Source organism: Chroicocephalus ridibundus, chromosome 1 (assembly GCF_963924245.1).
Source record: "Chroicocephalus ridibundus chromosome 1, bChrRid1.1, whole genome shotgun sequence".
In the NCBI taxonomy this organism is placed as follows: domain Eukaryota; kingdom Metazoa; phylum Chordata; class Aves; order Charadriiformes; family Laridae; genus Chroicocephalus; species Chroicocephalus ridibundus.
Window position 1 is genome coordinate 93,110,095 of NC_086284.1, and position 24,430 is coordinate 93,134,524.

The following is a 24,430-nucleotide window of genomic DNA, read 5'->3' on the forward strand; positions in this document are numbered from 1 at the left end:
CATGGAAGTTTTCAAGTGGCAATTTCTGAGCCTAATATCTTGACAGAAATATTACTTAGTTCTAGGAGACATAAATTTGTAAAGAGAATGATTCATTTAACAGTAGCTTTGTCCCCCATATTTCACCCAGACCTACCTACTTTCATCAGCATTCATAGTTGTTCTGACATTATCCACTTTTGCCTGAGCCTTTAACTAATATTCTGAACCTTGCCATAGTGTTTCTGTCAGGAAGAAACTAATGACAGTACATCAAGTAAGTTCCTGTTTATTTCCCGGGTCCGTGCTTGAAATTCAGCTGTGTTCACAGAAATGGTAAAAAACCCACAGGATGTAGTATTCTTGACCAGAAACTCCAGCTTGTCTTTTCGCTAAGGTACTCAGAAGAAAGTTTTCTCACCCTTTTTTCCCCAAGAGCTAAACACAACAAATCCCTCTTTCCCCACCCCACCACCCCCCAGCATCCTGGTAACTTTAACAAATAGATACCACAGATGAATTTCCCAGATTCTGATTTTGCCATCAGTCTCAACAGAAATACTCCAGCTGATTCTACATCGACCTTTTCTGACCAGGCTAATCCATATCTTGGGTGGTGGCCCTGTGGACAGCGCTTTCTACCATTTCTGCTTCATGAGAAGCAGAAGCTACACGAGAACGCTCAAATTATCTATCTTTACCAGATTTGCTATTCATTGTCACCAGTTTCCAGCACAATAAGATGCTACTTCAACAATAAGATACAACAAAATCCCTCCTTACTTCATGAGTATGGAGATCACAGAAAGCAAAATAAGTATCACTTTGCTACACAGAAACCAGAACACAAAGCTCAAGGCTGGAAGAAGCACAGGGGAACACGAAATCATTGCTGCAGCTTCCACCTTGGTGTTGGGGGGCAGAGAGAATTGGGAAGTGTTTCGATAAAGGCAATCAGGCATTTGCTACTGCCTTTCACACACCTGAGTCACAAAAGCTGGAACATTTGCTGTACCCTCAAAACAACCAGGCTACAAAAACGATGATCTGTATTCCACTCTTAAGCAGCAGACCTGTAATTTAGGGAGTATATTTGGGTGCAACATCATCACTTCAGACACTAATAGTTTGCTGTCGTTGTTTCTCACAGCAGTGTATTTTACCCATTTTTCTTCCTCATGTTCATTATGCATACAAATGTCTCTTCATACAGAGAAAAATAATACATACCAGAAGATATATAATGCAAATATTTGGTGCAGATTAAAATTTTATACCACAGTTATATCACTAATATGTCTAACCTTTAACAAGCGACGGTTAGCCTCCTTCAGTGTACTCTCAAGCTTATGTTTTTTGTCTGGGTTCAGTGATGCACTTCCAAGTGCTATTCCTCCGGTTTCATTTAATCGTTTCAGTAGTCCCTTGTGTGCCGGCAGCTCTTCAACTCTCGACTGGAACAGACAAATACAGCAGTTAAGATGAACTGTGGTAGAATTTCCAGCTCTCTTATCTTCACTCTTATCGATCTGTGAATCAGCTGAAGGAATAAACTCAATTCAAGACAAAACCATTGCTTTCTGAATGTAGAAGGCTAAAAACCCCCCAAAGGAACTGTATCAAGCCTAAAGAGTGTCCTAAGTGCCAAAATACAGGGTTTCTCAGGATATTAATCACTATTACATGATCACAGAATAATAAGTTCCTCTTTTGGACACTCAATAGCTCATTTTAATAATCTTTTAATATGACAAAGACCAAGCACTTTGGAGAAGGGTTTTAACATGTTTCATACTGTAAACACAGCCACCCAGATGGTATGTGGTGAAAAGCCCTCCAGTCTAACCTCATAATTAAGAAAGTTTATGCATGTTCATAAAAAAAACCCACCACCACGAGTAAGGCCAAAGGATGCGAGGTATCATCTAAATGCAACCCTTCTCCATTATGTATTCAGTTACAGTAAACCTATACTGTCAAAGTAACTTGACATATCAAGGTAAGGATAATGTAACTAAAAAAAAAAAAAAAAAAGTTCTTCAATTTGTGTTTTTTTTTTGGTTTTCTGAGTTTTTTTTAATTAACATAAACAGGTAAGTATGAAATAAGTCTCAATGCAAGCCAATGCGTTATTATTTGCTGCATTAGAATGTATTCTCTTGTGTAGCTCCAAAAGAACAAGGTAGACTGTAAAAATGAGATACAAATAAAAGAACCTTTAATTTTGGATTATGTATCTTTTGGGAATACTACAATTGGGAAATATTTGTGTATAAATGCGGAGTGGGAGCCTTCATGGTTCTAAACAATCAATTTAGACTCTAAACCTGTCATCATGTCTGCAAATTATAAGATGCATCTAACACCCCTTATAAATATTTCTTTGCCTTTGTTCTGATATCCTCAACAATGGAGCCAAAATCTCACGCATTCTCTGTCCAACTCACTGACATCGTATGCTTGTCAGAGAGACAAGCTCAGCACATAGTTACGTCTTCACTTCCTCAAATGCTACGCAGTATTATTAATCCTATTTTTATTTATTTAAAAAGAAACTTGAAGATAGATTTTTACTAAAGAATCTTTCAGATTTTTTTTCCTGATTTTGTTGAAAGAAGGATAGAAGAACCTCTTGACGAGTTTCCTTCAGATTTTTTAATGCTCTATTCTGTCACTTGCTGAATTTGTTCAACTTGGATTGGCATAAAGGACAAGTAGTCTTTAACCTCAAGAGAGGACAGGAAACCTTTAGATATTCTATAAGTAATATGCTTTTTCCAAGTACAGTTTAATTTATTATTGTGCAAGTTATTAAACACAAACATTCTATTAGACACATTTCAGAAACTAAACAGTGCAACTCCTATTGGATATATTTATTAGCAGTATCATAGTCTAAAAGGTCTAACATCTTCATGAAAATATTCCAGCCTTTGAAAAACAAACATCTAATATTCTGTTGTTGTTTTTTAAAAGCATTTTCAAAAATTCACCTAGATGTTTAGTCTAGAAAAGGTTGCAGTGATACTTTAATCAGTTGACATTTACAATTACGCATGCAGTTCTACATACTCTTGTGAAATTTTGAGTATCATTTTAGAAATGATAAGTTACAAAAGATTAACAAGACACCTATAGAGAAATGTTTTACAGATAAAACAGTTAAGTTCTGAATTAAGAAATGAAGACAAAAAAGATAACGATTAATTACCTAGTGACAGATTGGTATTTTCATTTCAGTACATTTTCCATTCTTTTCTGATTTTAGTATGATTAGTATATATTTGTACCTGGGTTTAGATATTCCACTGCCTTGATTTATCTAAAAAAGTTAAATGAATCCTGGTTTTGATGGCAGAAGCCTTCTCTGAAAATACCATTTAATTTTCTTCAACGTAGAACCAATAAAGTAAGAAAGCATTAAGAATAAAACTCATGATACCTTTACTTTGCTAAGGCAGTCTCTTAACTGGTCTTCATTCCCTGGTTCAAGGGGAATACTAATAATGCTGTCTGCTTCCTCTAACCATAAAATCAACTTGTTCAAGTCCTCTTGAAATTCTGATAAAATATTCTTTTCTTCCTCTAGCCTGTAATAAAAACATGAAATGAATGTTTCTATATATTTATTTTTATGTTGAAGTGCTTATCCATACTAAAAGAAAGGGTGGGGAAAATGAAGTCTTATCACTTATATTAATTATTTTTAAAAGCACATCATAGATTTTTTTCATATTAAAATTATCAGACCAGCACCCTTTTAACATGGCTTTAAACGTATTTTACAAGAAAAACTCAAAGCATAATTTGCAACATCACTAAATTCAGCTTCCGGATTACATATGGCAGGGAGCAAACAAGGACACCAGAACTAGAACTGTTAATAATTCAGACCAGATTTTTGTGTGAACTAATAGCAGGAAAGCCCAGTGTCAGGAACTAAGAATTCTAGCACCAAATCTTGCCCAACTGGATCTGTAAAAAGTGACACTTAAACCCATTTGGACATATTGTACAAACAAATATTTTGGTGACCATGCCGCATATTTTGTCTAAAACATTCCAGTCAAGACCCACAAAAAGTAGGTAAGGTTTGTAGTCCATAAGAAGGAACAGGATAGGATTTTTCTCACCTAACTTCAGATGCCTACTTTGCCTACAAGTACAACTCAGCTGTTGATTTTTTTTACCCAGACACTCTTCATTGAACGCCAATTGGCATTTCTAGGGTATGATACATGAATTCATCTTAGATGTTTATAACAGGAAGAGATTCATTCTGCCATACAAACTTTTTTCTTTATTAATTGAAGGAAATCCAGATCACCAACTAAGACATAAACATCGCAGGCATCTGAAGTCAGATAAGGGTAGCAGGGAAGAGCATTGGCAGAATGCGAGCCCTTTGGGGTTAACATTATGGGTGGAACTCTTCTGAAGGAGAATAATTATGTTTTATATAAATCCCTTGTAATTTATCCTTCAAACTTATTCACAAAATTGAGGTGACACTGAGTCCTACCTGTATGGAGAGATTAAATAATTATTAATAAAATTAAACAATAATTAATAATATATTGAATAATAGTAGTTTTTTGTTGATGCTGTTATTTTATTAAGGTTACTTGAAATCAAAGAAAGAGATGTAAAACCAGTGCTTTTTTTTAATTATTATTGTTATTTCCAAGATCCAACTGACTTAGAGAGGTTAGGTCATTTATTGCACATAATAAGAGGTTGCATTAGTATTTTAAGAATGTAACTCAATATTACAGTGGAGAATCAATGTCAGTATTATTAACATATTGTTTTTGAATGCAAAAATGTATTAAAGCAGAATGAAAATGGTTTTAACTTTCCCTGGTCTCCCATACTTGCCATGACGGTCGGTGCCTATACAGCACTGAGAAGTCAAATGGAGTGAGATCTATTTTAAAATATGCCATCATTTATTTACAAAATATTTTTTTCTTTTTTTTGGAAACTATGTTTTATGATGGCTGACTTAAGCAAAGACGTCTCTTTATCAAAGCTATATGAATAAGCTCCAGGCAAAACAGAATCAATAAAAAGTATCAGCTTCACATCATCTAACAAAAAAATACCAAAAACAATTGTTGCTTGACTCACTTGCCTGTGCACATGCACACACGTGCATTCTGACAAACAGCTTAGAAACTACAGATTAAAAGCTTTTAATCAAGCAGAACAGAATCTAGAAATTTCCGAAGTCTGTATCTCTCTTACAAAAGTTTGTACATGCAAATCCCCCAAACACTTCACCCTATATTAAGAAATCTAACTTTACATCATTAAAAGCTTATATGACTTTTTTTCCTTGCTGTAATTTCCAGAGAATAAAAGTATTCAAGTGACTTCAAGTGTTCTGCATTTGAAATATTTATTTACAAGGAAAGAAAGGCACTTCCTTAATGTCTTAGGTAAAAGCATTTGGTTAGAGGGAAAATAACAAAAGAAAAACTGTAAGATTTGACAAATTCCTTTTAAATAACATCATCCTGGTTACAGTGTACATCCTACCTACAGGAGAAGTCTGGTTTGGTCAGCAGTGAAAATTGTAGTAGAGAAGAGGGCCATATGAGCTGAACTAAATTTCATTTCACAGTAAAAGAATCACCTGACTTCACGGTATAAACAAGAAATTTTTATAGATTAAGATTTTCTGAGGAGGGAAAGAGTCATGCTGTTGGAATGCTGACTATTATAAAATAAACCCAGGAGCATAAAATTCAACTATTATTTTACACAACTTGCAAACTAGTAAAACTTTTACCAGCGCTTTAACTGCCTTCCATCTTACTGTTGTTTATTGGATTTCCTTAATAAGGCATCCTTGCAAGATGAGAATTGCTATACTATATGAATGAATGCTCTACAGACCCCTCTCCGAAATAGTAGATTAAAAACCAGGGTAAAGTACTAAAGACAACACACTTGACCAGGCTTTACTATTGAGCTGCTACATTTCAGTCTGGCTGCACTAAACATGCCACATCTTAAGGAGACCTCAAAAATATGATAGCTGCCATGGATGTGACACAGTCTTTTCTGGATGGCAAAAGCCAGGCAAGAAAACATCACTACAAAGGTGTTCTTGGGCATGGCACATGGCGGGGGGGGGGGGGGGGGGGAGTGTTTCCACTCAATTTACAAGAATCAAACACTTTTTGAAAGTGTCTCCAACTATTGTCCTAAATCCATCCTTTCTTCTGTACTTTAAAACATTAAGAAAGTAGCAACTTAACAAAATATGCAGTGAATATCTTGGATAAGAAAAACAGTACTATGCATTGATGTTTCCAAATAATTATGAATAAATAGCTCACATTTTCAAGGTTTTTTCTTTATAGCACAGTTTAAAGATGTTCCCTGTTCATTTCTAAAATATGAAGCATTATTTCTTTGTTTACCTTCAAGTTTAATGTTTTTGTAGAATTTATTTAAGCATGTAGTAGCGATAATAATGAATGGGATATTTAAAACTCTCCATCTACAATTAAGTGGTAGATATTTTATTTCCTGAGTCAATTCAATGCATTTAGATAAGGAAAAAGCACTACGTTCTTCTTGAAATATTGGTTGTGAATTATAAATATTCTTAATATATTTTAAGGAAATGGATTTGCAGTGATTATGGCTGAAAAAATTATATGTATGGAAAAGCAAGTGCAGAATGTATTATTAAGCATTATGAAGTCCAATAATAAATCATGCATTCAGTCATCATAAATACACAAAATTAGTGTAAAGGAGATTAGTAAAAGGCAGTACAGGTTTAAATGAAGGATGCTTTTTTCCTAGCTCAGCTGATATATCCGTAGATTGCTATTATCTCAAGCATTTCAGATGGATTGTAACTAATTTTAGGTAAGCAATAAATTTAAATACTGTCACAGGGGACAATTTTTTGTCAGCTAGTGTTCAAGAAACAGACTGTGAGGAGTTGCATGCTCTAAGGCTACAACAGCACAGGTAAATACAGTTCAGCAATTTCTTTTGAAAGACTGAAATACACTGCAGAAACTAGGAGGATACTTAATTGCTTGTTGGGAAGTATGTATTGATAGCAAAACAAAAAAAAAAAAAAAAGAGAGAGCAAACCCTACTCTATCAGCTAAGGGTCACAGAATCATAGAATCATTTACGTTGGAAAAGACCTATAAGATCATCAAGTCCAACGATTAACCTAACGCTGCCAAAACAACCACTGAACCATGTCCCTAAGCACCACATCTACACAGCTTTTAAATACGTCCAGGGATGGTGACTCAATCACTTCCCTGGGCAGCCTGTTCCAACGCTTGATAACCCTTTCAGCAAAGAAATTCTTCCTAATATCCAATCTAAACCACCCCTAGTGCAACTTGAGGCCATTTCCTCCTGTCCTATCACTTGTTACTTGGGAGAAGAGACACCCACTTCGCTTACAACATCCAGGTAGCTGCAGAGAGCGATAAGGTCTCCCCTCAGCCTCCTTTTCTCCAGACTAAACAACCCCAGCTCCCTCAGCCACTCCTCATAAGACGTGTCCTCTAGACCCTTCACCAGCTTCATTGCCCTTCTCTGGACCCGCTCCAGCACCTCAGTGTCTTTTTTGTAGTGAGGGGCCCAAAACTGGCCACAGTATTCAAGGTGGGGCACCACCAGGGCTGAGCACAGAGGGACAATCACTTCCCTAGTCCTGCTGGCCACACTATTCCCGATATAAGACAGGATGCTACCGGCCATCTGGGCACACTGCTGGCTCATATTCAGACAGCAGTGAACCAATACCCCCAGGTCCTTTTCTGCCCGGCAGCTCTCCAGCCGCTCTTCCCCAAGCCCACAGGGCTGCATGGGGTTGTTGTGACCCAAGTGCAGGACCCAGCACTTGCCCTTGTTGAACGTCATACTATTAGCCTCAGGCCATCGATCCAGCCTGTCCAGATCCCCCTGTACAGCCTTCCTATCAAGCAGATCAACACTCCCACCACCTTGGTGTCATCTGCAAACTTACTGAGGGTGCACTCGATCCTCTCGTCCAGACCATTGATAAAGATACTAAACAGAACTGGTGCAATACTGAGCCCTAGGGAACACCACTCGTGACTGGCCACCAATTGGATTTAATTCCATTCACCACCACTCTTTGGTCCTCCAGCCAGTTTTTTACCCAGCGAAAAGTATGTCTGTCCAAGCCGTGAGCAGCCACCAGTGGGCATCTGGTAAGTTGAAGTCACCAGGAGAACAAGAGCTAGTGATTGGGAGACTTCTTCCAGCTGCTTTTAGAATATTTCATCTGCCTCTTGATCCGGGGCGGGTGGTCTATAAACAGACTCCCACCATGATATCTGCCTTGTTGGCCTTTCCCCTCATTCGTACCCACTTGACCCCTTTCATCACCATCATCAAGCTCTAAGACAGTCAAGACATGCCCTAACGTACAGGTCTACCCCACCGCCTCTCCTTCCTTGCCTATCCTTTCTGTACAGTTTATAGCCATCCATTGCAGCACTCCAATTGCGTGAGTCATCCCACCACATTTCTGTGATTGCAATTACATCATAGTTTTCCTGCTGCACAATGGCTTCCAGCTCCTCCTGTTCGTGGCCCATGCTGAATGCTTTGGTATAGATGCACTTCAGTTAGACTACTGATCCCACCACCTTTTTTGGGGGAGAAGCCCTAATTCCTACATAGCTATTCCCAGGTGCTTCCACAGTTTCTAACACATTAACAACTCTCCTATAGGAGAGGTAGCAATTGTGATTCTTCTGGAAGTAGAAACTCAATGCTATTCAACAGCATAAACTGTTTAGTCGAGAAGTCTACTGCAAAATGGTAATTCTTGATACTGTAAAGCCCTAAGCAAAGCTGATGCAATCATTGTTACATAATGCAATTTTTAAGTTTCAAAAGCGCTTCAAAGCTGGAAAATATTGCAGAGGCCTCTATCAAAATGGTTTCTAATTAAAAATTTGATGATTTCGGTACATGGTAAAGGCAGTAGGAACTTGACAGTGACTCCCAACTTGTTTTGTACAGTTAAATAGGCATCAGTAAAAAAAACACCTGACAACTGCTCTACTGGATGTCCAATAACAACTTTCACTCTAAAAATGACTCACCATTTTACCAAAAAGAAAGTATATCTTCAATACACAGAAGTCAATATTCATTAACTACACCTAGAGCATGAAAGAACTGTTTTTAAAAATAAATTAATATATCAATTATTTGCAAATTATTGGTTTGGCAAATTTCTGCTGCTCTCAACAGGCTCTGAATAAAAGTTCTAGAGCAAGGTACTGCTTTAGGTACAGAATGGAATTCTAAATCAGCAAACAGATTTATTTGCTTTCGTTCCTAACACAGTATATTCTAATATTTACTAGACATATGAGCCCACTACTGCTCTTTTTTAAGCTCATAAACTACTCCGCAATAACTGCCTAGAGATTAAACAAACACAATCCACCGGTGCCAAATTGTTCTTTAGAGAAAAAAAAAAAAGAAAGAGAAGATATTTACTGTAAAAACAACAAAATCCTCCATAACTATTTATATATTTATATATGTATATACATGCACGCATGCATATTTAGAAAAACATAAATGCAGGTATACACATATATTTACATTTATACAAATACATTAAAAAGTGAATACCGTGAATATCAAAAGCAGCTAATTTTCCTGGTTTTGTCATAAATTTTCTTATGGAAAGCTGCATGACTGTTTTCAGGAACCGTTGTTTGTCTAAGATTTCTGGAAATGCAAGCCATGCCAATTAAAAGCCCTGATGCTGCTGGACTTTAATATTTCCCGTGCCTACGTACTACAGCTTTGAAATTCTTATGAAGTACTGTGCCATGGTTTGGGCCGGGTTGGCCGATGACAAGACAACAGATGCTCTCCCCCACCTCTCGCTCCAAGGAGAGGAAGAAGAGAGATAAAGAGATTTGAGAGTTTAGAAAAAAAAAACCTAAACTGCTTTAATGAAAAATTGATAATAAAATAAAAAAGGATATAATGAAATAGATACAATATAAATAAATATATACAAAACGGGGTCAAGTTCCTAGGAAGACGTCACTAGCAGGTGCTGGGAAAGTTCCAGACTGGAGTCTGTGGCAAATGGGAACTGGAACATGCTGACCGCGATCAAAAGTCAGAGGAGCTGACAGGGTCCTCCTCAGACATGGGTCACTGAAGAGGAGCCCACTGGGGAGGATCCAAAGAAGAAGAGCCCTTGGAGAGGAGCCAACCAGGCCCCTTCCCTCCCTCAGCTTTTACACCGAGCGTGGCAGATGGGTCGGAACGCCCTATTGGTCAGTTTGGGTCACCTGACCCGTCCACAGGTGTAACCCTTCCACAGGGCAAACACCCAGGTCAGCTGACCCTGGTTGCCACGGCAACAGGCGTGAGCAAGGGCCTCTCTCACTGAGCAGGAAGTTGCCTCTGCTTCACCCCAAACCGGGCCGTGCCGTTATGCTGCCAGAAATGCTGGACGCTCCTGGTGCATGCAGAATTACCCATCTTAGTTGTATAGGGCATGCAGAGAAGGACCAAATTTACAGCATTACATTTATTACGGTGTTCTTCACTGAGAAGTGTATGTGTACTTGAGAGGTCAAAATGCTCTTCTCAAGCCGAAATAGGTTATCTAAAACACCAGCTAATCAAAACATTTATTTTTGTGAAACTGAGGCAGATGCTAATCTATGCTGAGATCTGTAGGACTGCAACTATAAAAATGAAGAAAAATTAGCTCCCGGTAATCTTAAAAGCACAACTTAAGTCCTTCTGAGGCGTTATCCCCCTCTGCCTCGATTACGTGGAAGTCTGGGAATCAGTCATCTGGTGCTATGCTGTGAGCCACACAATAAAATCCCCTTCCTCAACCTGACCAGATTCCCCAGAACCTAAGCTCTCAGCAACAGCTTTACTTTTCTCGTTTCCTATCGCTTCTCTTCCTTTGTAAAGCGCATAGCTCAGTGGAGGCATTATGTGATGGTACCCTAAGGATAAATCTGAGAAAGATAAAACTTTAAATATGTTAATTCTGGCACAGAAAGGGCATTGCATTCAACTCAATGCACCTGAGAGCAAAATTACTGAGCTGTATAGTATTTTGAATGAGAAATCAAAAAGATTTCTTGTCTCCTAGCAGGGACAGCAATTGGCAAGATTCCTTTTTCATCTTAAGTACGCTGTCAGTTTTATCACCCTTATGAATTCAACTGCAACCCTTAAAACATTTAAAACTTTTCCTAGTCATGAAGGAAAGATTTTTACTTTGATGACTAATTCAAATGTTGATCAGTAGGATTAAGTTTTATTATCTGAGCAATGTGGGATGTTTTCAACATAAGACTTTCCAGGAATTTTTTTAAGAGATGTTTAGGGTTTCAGAATTCAGACCAAAAATATAATATTCCATAAATATCTACTTCCTTGTCCTGGTCAGAAACAGTTTAGTATAGTAATTAAAAGAGCCACTGCAATTAACAGAAGCTGCAGATGCACTTCATAATTTACTTTACAATTTGTTCTTGGCCTACTAGAACATTACTTCTATTATAAATAACATCCTGCATGACAAGTATCATATTATGCAAGCCACAAAAATAAAGCACTCTTTATTTGATGAACTGGTTCAGCTAATATAGAAAGTTTTAACTTGATGACTGATTGCACCCTTTGAACAAGCTGATTTCTATCACCGTAATTACATTTGGAACAACAGATACATGTAATTTCTAGGTGTTTAAATTCATGGTAGCAATGACAAATTAACAGTAAATTGTTATTAAGGGAGTATGGGGTTCCAAATCTGAGCCTAAACAAACTGGAATAGGGAGCATAAACCACCAGTTGACTCAGACATGGACAGAGCAGCTCTTGAGAAAGCAGTTGGGACAGCTTGATGGACAAGCAGGTAACTGAGGAATAAGATGTCATTTTTCCAGCTTGTCCTATGGAGCCAAGCACCTCCATCTCCAGCACAGGTTTACGTGCTGTTGTAGACTACTGCCTTATCCTTTTAAATCAGCCGAAGTTCCCCAAAGAGCTTTTAAACTGCTTCTCTGTCAGCAAATGGTTTATTTCATTAACCCATCTTGTTTGATGGAAAATTCTCAAACTATAGCAGAGAAGTACAGAATTTCATATGTAACTTTTGGTCTTCTACGTGACTGCTATTCTCACGCACATTACTTCGTGGTTTCCATATTAAAACGTGGCAGCATTCTGTTTGTATTTCTAAATTCATATGGCCCCTTGGTCAACTATTCTGACTGCACAGCTGTTTATACACATTTTATATACATTATACTTCTGCAAGCAAATGTATTAATATTCAGTATTTAATATTAAGTAATAAATTAAATTAATTAAAGGCATTATTTTTCCTAATAGCATTTTGTATATCTGGTATTTCATAGATTAGAGATTAGTTTTCCTAACAGTATTAAACTGAATTAATAACAAGTTCTTATGGTAGTCCACAAAACACCGTGGATTGATTTTTTTTACTACCATTAATTCTTAGTTTTAATGGTTACCTATGACATGAACATTCATGGCTCATTTCAAGTAAACTTATATTTTCATTTGCAGTTTCTAGAAACCATATGAAATGCATATTGCAGCTCATGTATTTTCTCCATAGTCAACAACGTGATACCAATACCATAGCAACCCGTAAATAGTTTGTGAAACACATCAGATGTTTACAGTTTGTAACCGCACACAAGTAATGTTGGACTTATTTGGGAGGTGTCAGCTAGAGATAGAAAATACGCAGTCACAGCAGTGGGACAGATAGAGATAGAAAATACGCAGTCACAGCAGTAGGACGGATCTGCACTTGTGACTCATATTCCCACTTGCACTTACAATAATGTTTTCGTGCCTTTTTTTTTTTTTTGACATTCAGCTGTTGATTTTGTATTTCTAAGATCAGGAATTAGTGCATTTAGCAGCTGTTACTGAGAATTTAAGAAGCCACCAAAATAGTAACTTTACAATTTAAAGAAAATATTTACTCAGAGAGAATGAACTTACTTTCTCTAAAAAACATGCAAATATGTTTCATTTGGGTAAGGAGCTTTAAATAAAGTAATTGAAATGAAAAATATCACAGAAACTTTAGAAAAGTCAGATGTAAATACTAAACAGTAAGAAATTTAGCTACAATACTTGTAAACACAATGCAAATTTATACAAGTGTGATTCTTTTCTGGTGATTTACTGTAAGAAATCTGAACAGTCAGAAAAAGAAGATTGAGAAAATTCAATATGTAACTAAATTTTGTGTTGGAAAGAAAAAATATATTTATTGACTTCACTGTCATGAAATCTCTTCATCCTAAGCCAGCTTTTAAATTGCAATGAGAAGCTAATCACGGCCTTCAATATACTGAGTGTTCAGGTGAAGGAAACCAATCACTGGTAGCTAGTGTGCTATGGTAAAAAAAGAATACTTTAACGAAGGCAAGGTATGAAAAATATTGAAAAGTGTATTCACTTTATAATGATTATTTTTTATCTAGAACAGAAAGCTTGTCTTTTTACATTCAGAAAAATATTTGAAAGTATTCTGGTAAACAGCCTTTGTTCTGTCATTCTTTCCATAATTACTTCAAACTCGCTTGAGTAGAGATCTGAACAGACAGTCTGCAGGTTCAAGCTCATTAAAAGTGCAAATGTATTTGCAGCTAAAATAATGAAAAATTCTCTTCCATTCAACAGAACCCAATTTCAACAAACGTCAGATTGTGATGAATAAAAAACACCAAACTTATTACTTCTGAAACAGCAAAGGAATCTAATTCCTGGGCATTTGTTTTCAAAAATTACACAAGAAATTTTTAGCAAAGATGGAAAATACAAAGACCAGCCAGCACCACTGTTACAGGTCTGTAGACAACCTCATTTAGGAGCCTTCACCTTATCAAGCTCCTATGTGAGATATTTCTTTTCCTCCTCATATATATATATATATATATCCCCTTGACCGGCTCTGCCTGGCTCATGCGTTCCCGCAGCGGGAATGAAGGCGCAGCACCCCGCTGCAACCACAGCCCTGGGCTTGCCACCAGCCAAGCACTTGAGTGCACAAAAGTGCCACGATGGCAAGCCACTGCCTCCATAAATCATCCAAAACTCCAGTGTCCCAGTGGCATGACTCGGCACAGACGTGCACTGCTTAATATGGCATCTCAGGAGACAAAAAGGCAGAGAGATCTTCTGCAGTTTAGAAGATTTTGTATTCAAAATGGTTGCTGGAGTATGAAAAGGAAGGAACAGGCAGGTTTTTTCCCCTCTTTTGTCTGGGGTTAGCAGCATCTGTTCAAGGGGCCACTGCAACTTCCCCTAGTCTCCCAAATCTCCCCTTCAGTGAGAGTAACACCGTTCCAGAGTACAAACTCAAACTTCTCCAAAACATGCCGCTTGCAAAGTGCTAACAAATACTTAAAATTCCCAATTTGCTAACTATCAGCGTATCAGACTTTCAATGGAGTTTCACTTTATTCAACTGCCTAGTCTGCTCCAAAGTTTGCAGTAAGATAAAATGACTAGATGTGCTAAAATTACATTCCCACCTAATTCTTAGCTGGATGGATTAGACTGCAAGATACAGAAACATTAAACACTGAATTTCAAAGTTCTACAGCTTTGAAACTCTTAGATAAAGGCAAATGAAAGATTATATCCTACACAAACATAACTCAAGCATAACCTCTTGATCTTCAGTACCTAAGAAAGGAGATTCAAAGCCAATTTTAAGTCTGTGCTTTGCCTGGGATCAGCATTTGACCTTTTAAAACTTAAAAAAAACCCAGTTTCTTTTTACTGAAGGACAGTACAGACTCCTCAATTTTTTTTAGATTTAGTTTGTTTTGTTGTCTGTTTTTAATTAAGTTGTCCTTTTATGGCCCAAATAATTCTCATTCATTAAATCTGCCAGACTACCACTAAGATTAATATTAGTGTCTAGTCAACCTATGGTCAGTTTCTGTTATTTATAGAATATCATGGATTTGATCTGGTTTACAGTTCTTATTATGCAGGTAGTTTAATATTTATCCCAAATTATTTATGAAAACTGGATTAACATGTTGAAACTCTGACAATTCTATCACGTATCAATCTTCCATTTTCAAGTCAAACAACTGCAGGGTTCATGATGGCTACAGGAAATATTTTGAATTTACAGTGTTCTTTATCAATGTGGTGTTAAAATTATGTTCTCATACAGACTAAATAGTAGACCATTTAACAGTACATGCTCAGGAAAACTGCCAAAGTAATTCTGTAGAATCTCCTTCCCCCCGCCACCTCCAGCCCTGGAAATATAATCAGTGTATCAGAACATGAAATATGCCCGAGTGTGTCAGAAAAGTTATCCCAACAGATTCCCACCTGCATTGCTAACAGGAGATAGTCATTAAGGGTAGCACAGAAGACTGGCCACTGTCTTTAGTCTGCTCACCTGATACTCCCCCAGAATCCACTGTCATGACATCAAGGATTTTATAGGGCTGAGTCATAATATTTTCCTCCACAACCTCCTGTGACCAGCAAACCTCAGGCATTCACAGAATCACAGAACGGTGGGGGTTGGAAGGGACCTCTGGAGATCATCTAGTCCCACCCCCCTGCCAGAGCAGGGTCACCTAGAGCAGGTTGCACAGGAGCATGTCCAGGCAGGTTTTGAATGTCTCCAGAGACGGAGACTCCACCACCTCTCTGGGCAGAGGAATCCAGAATTCAGAAACCATAATGTAAAAAAAGTAATTTTTAAATTATTTTACTACCTCTTACAGTTTCATCAAGTACCATTTACTTCTGGTACTGAGGAATTAGGTGAATAACACGTCATTGCACACTTGGTTTGCCCACCACTTTGATTTTGTAAACCTCAGTCATATCCCTCCTGAGACTTCTCTCCAGATTGAAGATCCCCAGCTTTCTAGTCTCTCCTCACAATGCAGCCGCTCCAAACTCCGGCTCATTTTAGTTGCCTTTCTCCATCTATGCTTTCTGTAAATCCATCATACTCTTTGCCAGGCAGAAAGCAGACCTGCACAGAGTACTCAGCATGAGCATGCCACAACGTTCAACGTCACAAAAACAACATTTTTTTGTTTTGTTCTCAATACCCTTACTGACGCTGCCTAAAATGTTATGGCTTTTTTGGCTGCCTCTCCACACTGAGCCTGCAAACACTGTCAGTCATAATGTCAGGATCACTTTCTTGAGTTCTAACTGCCATTTGCAAGCTCAGCATCATGAAAGCATGGTATAGACTGTTTCTCTGAAATATTCATTACCTCACATTTGTCTGTGATGGAGATCGTCTGCCACTTGTTGCCCATCCACTCAGTTTTGGAGTTTCCCCTCTATCAGCTCAGCATTTGACTACCTAAGAGAGCTTAATGTCATGGGCATCCTTGGAAATGTCACCATACACCTCCTGTTTCCAACTAAATTTTCACATTCGTGCACCTTACAAAAACATCTATGTTGGTTTCTGTTACTTCTGTAATCTTTCTTCCCCACCCCCGCTAACTGATGAGTATGTTTCAGTTTGGCTTTAGAAATACGTCCAAAATGGAGCATCTATGTCTCATCTGTAAACTGTGCAGGATTATCAAAATCAATTTCTTCCATCTTGGTAAGCAATAGCAAAATAGAATTTATAGTATATAAAATTTCCTTCCCATTTAAATAATGCTTAGCAACATGACACTTGAATTTGAAATCACTGTCAGATTTCATTTCTGGAATCCATTCAATTGCTAATTTCTTCCCACTTCCTTTATCTTGAAATCTGCTAAGCCAAAAAATTTAATAGAAAACAAAATTTCAATTAATCACTACTCAAAGCAGAGCACAATGTATTGACTACAAAGAATAAATAAGTTTGTTAAAAAATTTAGAATCAGTTTTCTTTTCTGATTTTTAGAAGACTCTAAATGTTAATATCCATTTTATTTTTTTTTAATTATTAAATGAAAATGTATTCTACCCAGCCTGCTCTCCCTTCAGCATTACCTTCTTCCATTATGGTTTTAAAATGTGGTTCCATTTTCTCATACTCAAAATTGACTTAAACAAATATCTTGGAATCCCATTCATAATCATAAAATTCCTTTAACTGTGAACATTTTAATGGTTAGGAAAGATAGAGAAATATTAAAGGAGTGTTAAAACTTCAGTGATCCAAAATGGCTTAGGAGTTTGTTTGTAAACTGTCTATTAAAGCTATACTGAAAAAGAGTAGTCAAAATCTTTTAATTCACCAGATCGATTGTAATTTATTTTAACCGAGACAGTTAAGTAAATTTGTCATAGTACATGCAATGGAAAAATCATGACAATATTAGCTCTTTTGGACTGCAATTAGAGTTCACTTCCTTCAACTTTTCTTGTTTGCCCCATGCTTTGCTTTTAATGAAAAATTAGCGCACTTTGTATGACATGGGTTTCAAGTCCTAAAAAGAGAGAACCTGATTGTACCCCAGACCAAATTAGGACAACTAATAAAAATACTAGGAGTTGCCAAAGCATAAAACAGATGAAAATTCCATGGCACCAAGGCTACATGAAGACTGTGCAGCAGATAAATCTATGGTCTTCTCATGCCTAGGGTCATCAACAATTGAGACCTAGCTAGAATACACCACATATTCTTATCTTCTAGGTTTCTTTCCTTTGAAAATGCCATCTGTGATAGTGAGAAGATGGAGGAAAGAAGAAAAAGCGTGTACTGGAAGGCAGCAGCTAGACTAGGGGTAGGATCTGTTTCCAAGATCTGGGAGCAAAAAGCGTTCCTTAGCTCTGATGCAGTCAGGAAGACTGGTGCAAACTCCTCCGTCCCGATCCACGCAGGTCTCACTACAGTACATCACAAGCATTTATATCAGTTTAACACAACACTATCTGTATTCCTTCTAGAACAACGCATTTATTCACACAGAGCTCACTAACTGAGGCCTCTGCAATCCGTGTCCTCAAAATTACACAAGCTGTCATCCCAGAGGAAGACAAACCAAATGATCAACAAACCAAACAGACCAAAAGGAGGAATGCATGTGCAAGCATTTACTTAAGATCCTTCATCTAGGGAACGTTGCTGTATTATTCCCATTTAGCAGATCCTAGGCTTCCTTAAAAATACAGAATGTGCCAAGAAATTCCGTATACTGCTAACACTGCCTTGAGCCAAAACAGCATTCAGATACAAGTTTCTATTGATAAATGAAGGAAAGTACAATACCAATCTTTACCAGAACTGGAACATACTTTATATTCTAAGACAAAGCATAACCACCAATCTCTTCTGTGTTGCCGCAGCAGCTCACAGGGCTATTAAAATGATGTGTTATTGTTTTGTAAGTGTTAGCACTTACATAACAAGTTACGGCTTGGAAACACAGATGGGTTTCCATTGTACAAAAGAACAGCTTTTAGTGTGATAAATAAAGGCCAAGGACTCCCTTGTGTAACAAGTAGTGAGCGTTACCATCAACACCTGGAAATACAGCAGAAAGAAACATCTAGAGCACCGCAGAAGCTTCTGACAGCTGTAGCTTACTTCTTGCGTCTCCTTTTAACATGTTCCATGTGAAACCTTAACCGTGATTAAACTGAGCAAAAAGCTTTCACGACACTTCCTTACCACTCCATCAAACATTTTCACAGCCTTTCTCCCCCCATGGCTCTAAACCAAAAAAATGGCACATGACATGAGAAGTAACAAAACTTTCGCACACTACTAGTTCTCCTAGCAAGTCTCTAGTGCTCGTTAATGTACCTCTACAAGAAATAGTCCGGGTTTTTTAAAAACATGCATGAAGAAAGCTTTGCCAGTGACTGTATGTTAAAGCAGAATGTCATCTCAGTTTAGGCCTAGCATCTAGGTTAAGAAGTTATGCAACAATATTTTTTTTCAACTAGAAATTCTCATTTTAAAGGATTCAAATCATTTTTGTATTATCTGTAACTCAAACGCTCTAGCTTCCTGTGACTGCATCAGAAAAACTGATCTGAAAGTGATTATAAATAACATTAAATTAACCAATCCATTCTTTTTATCCAACCTATGAAATGCAGGTGTTAATGGCATTAGTGATGAGAAGTGAATTAGATTAGGATTAACTGTATCAATTAGCTAAGGTATTATTAGTACAACAGAGATATATTTTAATGACAAGCTACCAAATAGAAAGATGATAAATCAACTGTAAATTCCATAAGCTCTAATCTTTTAAGCCATAGGAGTGGGAATTATAAAAATGTGGAGCATGGAAGGGAGTGGTGGTCACTGACAGGAATAGGTAGAAAAGAAGTATGAAACAAATGATAGTAGATGTGACATTTAATCTCTGGTAATTAATTACGAATACGAAAACTCGAGAAGCTGAGAGCTCCTTTGAACATTTAGGAGAGAAGCAAATCTAAAATAACCAAAAATAATTTCACAATATTTTTCATCACTTTTAACCTACCTCTTTTTTTTCTCTACCAGCTGTGTGCAGATCTCCTGCCACCGAGTATTCAAACTTTCCAGTTGTTCCTTCAGCACCTTAGCATCTGCTGTTGACGACTGCTCAATAATCTCTTCACCAGTTACGTTCAATGTTTTGACAACAGTTTGCTGTCGCCCAATGCCATCCTGAAGCTCCTGCAAAATACGCACCACATACACGTATTCATAAAAATGTCAAGCATGAAACAAAATGATTCATCACATACTGGCCAGATGGAAAGAGGTGAAAGTTTTTACTCTCCTCTGAATTCCAAATGAAAGATCCAAAGGCGAGCAGACAGAAAGACATATCTCATGTTTTTATAACAAGTACCTTTCAGTGCATCTCTACAGCTTTTTTCCCCCCCTGTATTCTTGTCTGCTAGAGATCGTTACAGTAATATTCTGCAGATCAATTAATAAGAAAAAATTGTGACCAAATTTACTTCTATACCCCCAAAGGTATACACCATGCTTAAGAGCCGATGAAGCGTTGCAAAATTTAAAGTACACGGTGTTGGGAGTTCCTATGAGCTATCAACACCAATAAGCAAGAAAGCAGAGACTCTTTGAAGTACTTCTCTTGGTTCCATTAAAGAACCCATTTGCTTCCAGTTGCGAGAAGCCTGATAATCCATTCCCTTGTGCCAAGCTACACTTCTAAGGAAAAGTATTACCTACATTGTTTTTACTTAAACAACAAAATGCAAAATTACCAAAAGATAATCAAGATGGACCATTTTCCCAGTTTTATTAAATGCATTAGGGTACATTTTCTACACCTTGTATCATTAAAAAACTATCATACCTGTGCTACCTTACCTCAAGTTTAAAAACACCACAGTTCTGAATCTGTAGCTTATAGATTTTAACACTGTATGCCTGTTTAAGAAAGTTCATATTTATAAATACAGAAATAAATCTTTTCATATTTTTAATCATCAGTAGAGCATGAGTAATTTTTCCCTTGAATTGCTCAAAATGTACAAGCAGGGAAGTGTAAAATAATTTTCAACAGTTTACTGCTAAAGTGAGCAGAAACCAAAATAACTTCCACAATTCAAACTTATCATAGGTTTCACAGTCTCAGGGAGTGTGTCTGAATCCTATCTACATGTAAGAGCTTTCAAGTAAAATGCTGAATCTACCTTTTCCGTAAGAAATCAAATATTTTAGCATATCGTACTCTGGAACAACATTATATGCTTGTTTTGTCTTTCTAAACCTATTGTAAATTACAGAGCACATTAGTAAAACTGTATATAATCATGAAATTAAATTTGTCCATGAACTGGTTAAAATGGGTAGGATACAGCTTTCAGGAATGTAAGAAACTAACATAAATACTACTCATGCATTTTTTCATATATCTTGTCCATTAGATCTTCAGGCATGAGATTATGATTGCAAGTTCACAAACTGAAGCACACTTCAAGTTAACGTGTTTTAACATGAGCGCACCTCCGTTGCCAGTTACTAAATTAATTGCACTGCAGAAAGCCTGTTGCATTCCCTGTCCCAGCTTTTGCACAAATTTTACACAGCTTGAACACCAACACCAGGACAACCTGAACACCAACACCAGGACAACCTGAACACCAACACCAGGACAACCTGAGGCACAGGGGTCAAATGCAGCTAGCCGCTGCAGCATTTACCCACAGCCCTGGACAGGAGTTGTAGCTGAGGCAGAAGTTAGCGCTGTCGACACCGAGCCTATTCTTACTATAGTTTCTGTTTGGTTTTCTTGCAGTTTCTTTTGTTGTTATAAAAGATTACTCCTGTCTTTGGTACCTCTCCGTAAAAACTATTATTCTGTTTTGTTTTGTTTTTTTCCAAACTATTTTCATGTCCCATAGTTTCAGAATACAAGAGCAGCTGTGATGAGCATAATGTTGTAGTAATCTGCACGCTCTTTTTTTATGTTTTAATAGGATAAGAAAACTTTTTCTGCTGGATCCTACAATAGCTACAATAGTCCAGTCACGTCTCATCAAGCACCCCGCTGGCCCAAAGCGTCCCAGCACACTTTGCTTTGCCTGTGGAACATGTAAGATTTTAAGCATTGTAGCAGAAACCAACAGATCTGCCACGGCCCAGAAAAGACCCATAAAAGCCTCTTACTTTGAGGTATCAGGTTTTCTTATCTTTCCGTGATGCACATTAATACAATAATACGTGGTCCAACTTTTGGCTGTTATTTTCAGGTATATGATTCACTATTAGGAATAAATAGCAGTTACGGTCAGGTAGCTCGCCTAAATGCAAATAGTCTCTATTATTGTGAAGCTGAAAAGTCATCAGACTTTCCAGTACACACCTCGGTAATGCCCATCTTGAAATGAATATCTAGTTTTTGTATACATTCACCGTATTTCACATGGATTTTAGTGCTAGAGCCTTTGCATTATGCAGTAGAGAGCATTACACAGATAAATCATAACAACAAGATGTATAGTCTGAGGAAAAATATATCACAATAAGTGGCTTATTTCCAGCGAAGTGCCTGAAACAATTGTACTATTGCATGCACCTGTATGAACTTAAGATCCATACAACTTACAGAAAAAAAAAAAAAAAAAACTCAGAAAACTTCTATTTATATGCAGCAGGACTGTTCATCTGGAATAGGAGATCAAAGCAAGGAGAACAAAGAGAAATTCTACTTCCTGAACTCCAAAGTTTTTAGAATTAAAATTTGTAGAAATTGGAGGTTATCTTGGCACCAGCTTTTCTAAATGACAGAAATAATCACCAGTCAATATACTATTATAAATTAAAATGTGAATTAAAAGCCTCTTTAAATACTCTTACTGAGCCCTTTTCCTGCGTTCACAGCATCTTAGATTAGTTTTTCTCCCTCCCCCAGCAGACACACAAAAAAGTAATATAGCAACTATTACATGACTTCCACACTTATTTAAACTGGCACAAAATTAACCAAGGGAATTTTCTCATTTATTTGGTGGCATATTATGCAATAGGCTTTACTTACAACGTATAAAAAGAAAATAGCTAGCTCAGTGGTGGAGACAGTCTTTGAACTTACGATCCCTAATACCGAAATGGGAACCTTGTGCAGGATGCGTAGGAAGGAGAAGTGTGAACTTCCACCAAAACATGACAGAAGTCTTCTGGCCATCTGGATTTCAGATCACCATAAAGAACCCAATTTGAGGTTTGGTTTGGTTTGGTTTGGTTGGTTGGTTTTTGGTTTTTTTTTTTACAAGCGCTCTAAGCATTTGACACTCTTCACATGACTAAACTGAAACGCGTGTGCCGATGAAGTTTGTCTAGATTCCGCGGCCTAAGTAAAAGCAGATTCTTCCTGATAATGGGTACTGCACAAATCACAGCAACCCATGAAGACGTTTAGTTTTGTAAAAGAGTATTTTTGTATAAAATGGACAAAAGTGGTTTTAACTATTTTGCTGAAAGTCATGTTTTCACACGCTCATTCCAGAGCTATGAACCACAAAGATGCATTTTGCAACTTACATTCGGTATTTAAAACTTGTCAACAGCTATAGTTCCCTATTCTCTCTCTATCCTTGCCACACACCTGCATGAGAACAAGGTGCTGGGAGCCTGCAAGAGGCTTCTTCCCTTGGCCAACCAGTTTACGGTGGTACAGAAGGAATATTGACATTGAATCTGCTTCTTCTTGTTTCACTTGACATTTCACCCCTTCGTAAAGAAATGGCAAAGCAAAAGGGCAGGTTGCCCTTTGGATTCCCGGCTTACTCAGGCGGCCATCTGAGGTACTTATACTTGCAATTACACAGTTTCTAATCACTTTATGGACACAGTGAGCAAACAAACTTAATTAAAAATGAGATGTTTATACAATATTAAAAATAAAACAACTCAGAAAAGACAAGACCTCATCATATTCATACACACAGAGCTAATCACATTTTTGAGTGGACTGCAGATACTCCTATGTACTTCGTGTTTTCAACGTGTTGCCTTTTTAGCTACTATGAAAAGCAGATGAAAATATAAAATACCCATCACTTCAATTTTTCCTTCTTGTGATTCCCAAGCATAAGTAAGCAGGGAATGACATATCATTAAAATAAGGTTTAAATATTCTCTCTGACTAAAAATTGCAAAAAAAGTATATTAAAGGACTTCTACCTCTAATACAGATGATTTTACACTTTGATAATGACCTCAACTAATTTAGTGTGATAACTTAAAACTGCCCAGACATTCATATGATCCTTCTTTGCTTCAATTAATTTCTTTTTATTTTCCAAGATTAACCTAAATGAAAAATTATGCACACTTTCAGAAAAGTGGAATAGAAGTAAAAAAAGAAATATGGGGTAAACACAGGGGAAAACCCTCACCAAAGTGAATAGGGCTGTTTCTGCAATTGCAGGGGATTCTGCTCGTAATCGCTATTGGTTTTCATTTTTGTTCCCACTTGTACTTTCTGGTCCCAGAAGCAACTGCTTAGTGACAACACAAGAGCAGCTGCTTTATGATATTTTTTTTTTGAATCAAACATAAAAAAGGAAATAAGTAAAAAAAGTGGAAAGAGAAATTCCCAAAAGAATTTCTTGACATGATGTTTCCAGCATTACTTCAGACCCCTCCCCAAGTGTATGTAGAACATTATTTCAGTTGTATCACGTTTCTGCATCAATATTAGTTGTTGTGGTGCTTCAGTTTTATAGAATTTTTTTAATCTCAATCATCAGGAGTTTTTTTTGTGGTGTTTTTTTTGTTGTTTTGGTTTGTTAGTTGTTTTTTTTTTAATGGACAGTTATTAACAGCTCAGAGATATACTACGTATTTGCTTAGTCTACCATCATCAAGATCACGATGAATTTGTTACGCTTTGCATTATTTTTTCTTGAGAAATGACAATTAAACTGTTTGTAGAAGAGTGAAGTAACTTAT

The 24,430-nt window shown here is 37.1% G+C and overlaps 1 protein-coding gene across 4 annotated transcripts in view; it reads right to left on the reverse strand.

Moving 5' to 3' along the window:
* Nucleotides 1-24,430, reverse strand: part of DMD (dystrophin) — a 1,176,878-nt gene that overhangs the window by 419,213 nt on the left and 733,235 nt on the right. For all 4 annotated transcript variants that reach the window (XM_063343608.1, XM_063343591.1, XM_063343600.1 and 1 more), the window contains 3 exons: nucleotides 19,500-19,675; nucleotides 3,422-3,569; nucleotides 1,284-1,433 (listed from right to left, as the gene is read on the reverse strand). In XM_063343608.1, coding sequence (XP_063199678.1) covers nucleotides 1,284-1,433; nucleotides 3,422-3,569; nucleotides 19,500-19,675 — 474 coding nt within the window. The remainder of the gene's footprint in view (nucleotides 1-1,283; nucleotides 1,434-3,421; nucleotides 3,570-19,499; nucleotides 19,676-24,430) is intronic.